The 3,992-nt window shown below is 34.9% G+C and overlaps 1 protein-coding gene across 1 annotated transcript in view; it reads left to right on the top strand.

Moving 5' to 3' along the window:
- The window catches only part of LOC145575277 (uncharacterized), a 12,917-nt gene extending 9,320 nt beyond the window's left edge, over positions 1–3,597 (top strand). The window contains exons 12-18 of the mRNA XM_081633165.1: positions 253–304; positions 402–539; positions 1,396–1,461; positions 1,539–1,626; positions 2,027–2,087; positions 2,278–2,341; positions 3,078–3,597. Coding sequence (XP_081489291.1) covers positions 253–304; positions 402–539; positions 1,396–1,461; positions 1,539–1,626; positions 2,027–2,087; positions 2,278–2,341; positions 3,078–3,209 — 601 coding nt within the window. The 3' untranslated portion in view covers positions 3,210–3,597. The remainder of the gene's footprint in view (positions 1–252; positions 305–401; positions 540–1,395; positions 1,462–1,538; positions 1,627–2,026; positions 2,088–2,277; positions 2,342–3,077) is intronic.
- Positions 3,598–3,992: the final 395 nt, after the last annotated feature.

Here is a 3,992-nt window from a genome sequence, read left to right as displayed (position 1 = left end):
CATTTGAGCACGCTGTATGTTATTGACAAAAGTCTGGGGGGGAGAGTGGAGCCTCGAGAAGGACTGTTGAGAGGAAGATCCCGTAGCTTCGAGTTCAGGTGCCGTACCGCGGCCTTCTAATCTTGGACTTTCTGTGAGGAGGTGCTCCTTGAAACTTTAATTCATTGAGGGAGTCCTTAGAGACCAGGATTGGGTGATTTGAAAATTCATATTTGCTTGATCACCTAAATAAAGAAGTATTTTCTCTTGTAGCTGTCTGAGACACTTGGGAACAGCTCCACTTCCATGCTTCCTCCTGCAGCAAGTGTTGTTTAGAGATCTAATACATTGATAAGGGTTAAGTTCAAGGCTTCTGCTGAATAGCTTTGCCAGTAAGATTCCATAGCTAATACTAATGACAGCTGTTCTTCAAAACAACCTGCAGCCTTTACCACATCTTCTCTGTAAAGGGGCGCACTAATAAAAACACTCTCTCTGGGGGCAAGGATGGGGCTGCGAATTGTTGGGATCCTCGCGGAAACAAATCAATCTTTCTCGATGTGCGTAGTTTTTCATGCCAATTGTGAGACTGATAAAAGTGATAATCACCTTCTCCTGTTTAGTAGGGGTTGCCATTTCCCTTTGGCAGTCTGTCTGAGCTTGTATGTGTGCTCTTGAACTTTCTAAGTTCTCTTTTGGTGCATTTTAAGTACTATTCGCTGTTTTAGGAGCACACACTAGAAGAATATAAGGGTGCACCGGACCTGCTCAATTTGTTTGCTTGTCTTCACTTAGAATACATTCAATGTTACTTGGACTTGATTTCACCTCAAGTACGTGTGTTAAATCCTTAACACTCCGACATGGGTGAAACATTAAACACTTCATTTTGGCTAAAATCATGGAAACATTTTTCACAAATTAGCCGAGTCTGACACTTGGACATACACTTGTGTCCGTCCTGAGTACCCGAGTCCGAGTTTTATAGGATGTAGTGGTTCTCCTCGATCTTCATTTCCTATGGTGCAAGAGCTTTCTCGGGGTTTTTTTTTTTTTTTTTTTTTTTTTAATGATATGAAAACAGATATCACACCTATGGGCTATGGTGCAAGAGCTTTCTGGTTTTTTTTTTTTTTTTTTTTTTTTGGTAAATGATATGAAAACAGATCAAACTTTCTTCCTGTTATTAGATGTATTCCTGGTTGTCTTTTCACTTTTTGTAGTTGCTTCTTCTCATTACCTAATATCTACTGGTGCTTTTTTGTTTATTATTATTATTATTATTATTATTATTATTATTATTATTATTATTATTATAATTATTATTATTATTATTATTATTATTATTATTATTATTATTATTATTATTATTATTATTATTATTATTATTATTATTATTATTTTGTTTTATTTCAGATCTCGGAGCACAGAGTGTTTAATATCCCATCTACAGCGCATGAAAGGAATGAATTCGAGCAAGATGTGTGTATTTAATAAAGTTGATGCTTTTAAATTCTTCTGATTTTTTTGTTCTTTTACCTTATGGAGTCTTTTTGTAGATCACAAATAGGTGCATAAGACAGATGGGTACAACACTACAAGAAGTGATTGCCGAATGGATTACAAAATTGGACAACCGAGAAATTGGTAATGCTGTGTTATATTTAAAAAATTTCAATTTATCCTTGAAAAATGATGTGGTTGTGGTCAAATTTCTGGAATCCTTGTCATATTTTTTTATTTTAGAAAAAGCACAGAAATGGACCTTCTAGGTGCTCATGAATGTCTTGAATTTCATTTTACTTGCTCTATTCTGTCATTCTGTGTGTGATCATTCCTGATTTTAATTATCTGCTAAGATGTCACTTGGTGTGCACTTTCTGTTTTTGGTTTAGGAACATAATCCCAGTAACTTTTATTTGCTTCCCATAGTCTCATATATCTTTGATTATATTTTTGGGTGTTTTTTAGCACGCAATTTCTTTTCTCAACAATTTGCATTATGAGCCGCAGCCCTGAACCTGCAATTTTTATGTGTGTCCCACAGATCGTTCAAGATTGCACTTGAAGCATCCTGAGATGATAACTGCTGGCACTTACGTCTGCAGGTAAGTTGCTTTGATGTTTTATTATAATAAGGGTTACAATGTTATATCATGTACTATTTGATGATTTTGATCATGTACTATTTGACTTGGAGAACTCAGGTTGACTTGACACAATTCATAATTCTACGCTTAGCATTTCATAGTTGTTTTCCTAAAATTCTTTGCTGTGTCTTGGCCCTATTTTGTGCAGTGATTGTTACAACACACTGGTTTCATTTCTTCTTTACTGGTTCCGGATTTCATTGCCTATCCATGTAAGCACTTCTGCCATTCTTTCATTATTCTTGTTTGGTAGTAACAGACTTTTAGCTTTAAAAATAAAGGCTGCCGATATTTTGTAATTGTAGGCTCTTATACATGTTTGTTATCTGCTTGATTTACTGTCCTGGTATAACCACCAGATTGTGCAAGTTAAAGCAAAAGGCTTTCATGTCTTGTTTATAGTTACTAGTCTCAAAATGAGTATGCTTATTCAGCTCACTCTAAAGGCCTCGGTTATATTCCATATTGTGCTCTGTAATGGACACAACTTACTGTTGGATTACTCTATATGTTGAGGGCTGCAAATGAACCAAGGTTTAACCTATTTGAGCTGACTTATAAAAAAAACAGTATTCATACAGAATTCACAAATATTTAATAGTTGGACACAAAATTGTCCAAGTTTGGCTCATTTGCTAAATTAGCTTGTTTTCTTTACTCAATAAACGGACATTGCCCAAGCGTTATTTGACCTTGACCAAGTTAGTAGGTTGTAGCCCTAGCTATGTTTAAGATTTAAAATGCCTATTCTGTAATTGATTTTTGAATTTTTGTAACTATATAGCTTTTTATTATTGATACAACTGTAAAATTTACGAGTCATAGACCTTATAGTTGACAAGATTTTTGAATTTGCCATTAGTGCTTATTCATCTCATTCTTTCTGCACTTACATGTTTCTCCTTCAAATCTTGTCATTTATTATTGCTTTCCTTGTTTATTTTATAGCTTCTACCGCCGGAGGCATCAAGCAGGCAAGACTGTTGGTATGGCCATGCTTGTCGCACACAACATCACAGTGTAGATCATGCTCGTAAGCGTAATCATGTTTGCCGACCTACTAGAGGTTCCCATACATGATGCAGAGTACCAAAAACAATTTCGGATTTGAGAGAGGGGAGGGGGGCGTTGAGTATCAGAAATATCTGCTGCTGATTCTAAATAGTTATGAAACTTTCTAACTCTTGAAAATTTTTACTCTTTACTTTTTCTTTTATCTGAACTCATGTGTTGATGCTTTCAGCTCTAGTAAAGTGGTTATACTACCAACATTTGTAGGCTTGTAGTTATAGCAGTAGGAAATAGAAATTCAATAGTTAAATATACTGCAATATTAGATACTAGGAGTCGTATTGTCCAAAATAATAATTCATATGCATAGAGTCTTATATGTGGTTGCCACACGGTGTGTTCATTCATCATGAGGATTACTTCGTTAATGTTATAGGGGTTACTCGTTCAGTTATACAGAGATTACTTAATTAGTGTTATGGGTGTTATTTAGGGGTTACTTGGTTAGTATTACAGGGGTTACTAAATCAGTGTTATACGGGTTACTTTCTTGTTTTACAAGTGGCCACATGGTGTGGCCAGCAGCACACAAGACGCACTGCTATTTTAGAATGTTCGGAAGAGGTGCTTTAAATTTTAAAATTGGTTTGTAATCAATTTTCAAAATGCTGAATAAAAGTGATTAATGGAGTAAAGAAATGATAGAAATATTATAAAATGAGTATTTGTAAATAAATGTTGTATTTTAGCAATGAGACGATAAAGATAAATTGACAATTTTGGATGGAAAAGTATTCATAAAAGGTACTCATGTAATGACTCTGAATTTCACTGTGATAATGGATAGTGAAG

This window comes from Chenopodium album, chromosome 13 (assembly GCF_948465745.1).
Source record: "Chenopodium album chromosome 13, dcCheAlbu1.1, whole genome shotgun sequence".
Taxonomy (NCBI): Eukaryota; Viridiplantae; Streptophyta; class Magnoliopsida; order Caryophyllales; family Amaranthaceae; genus Chenopodium; species Chenopodium album.
The sequence above is the reverse complement of the archived record's forward strand: the minus strand, read 5'-3'. Positions and strand labels throughout refer to the sequence as shown.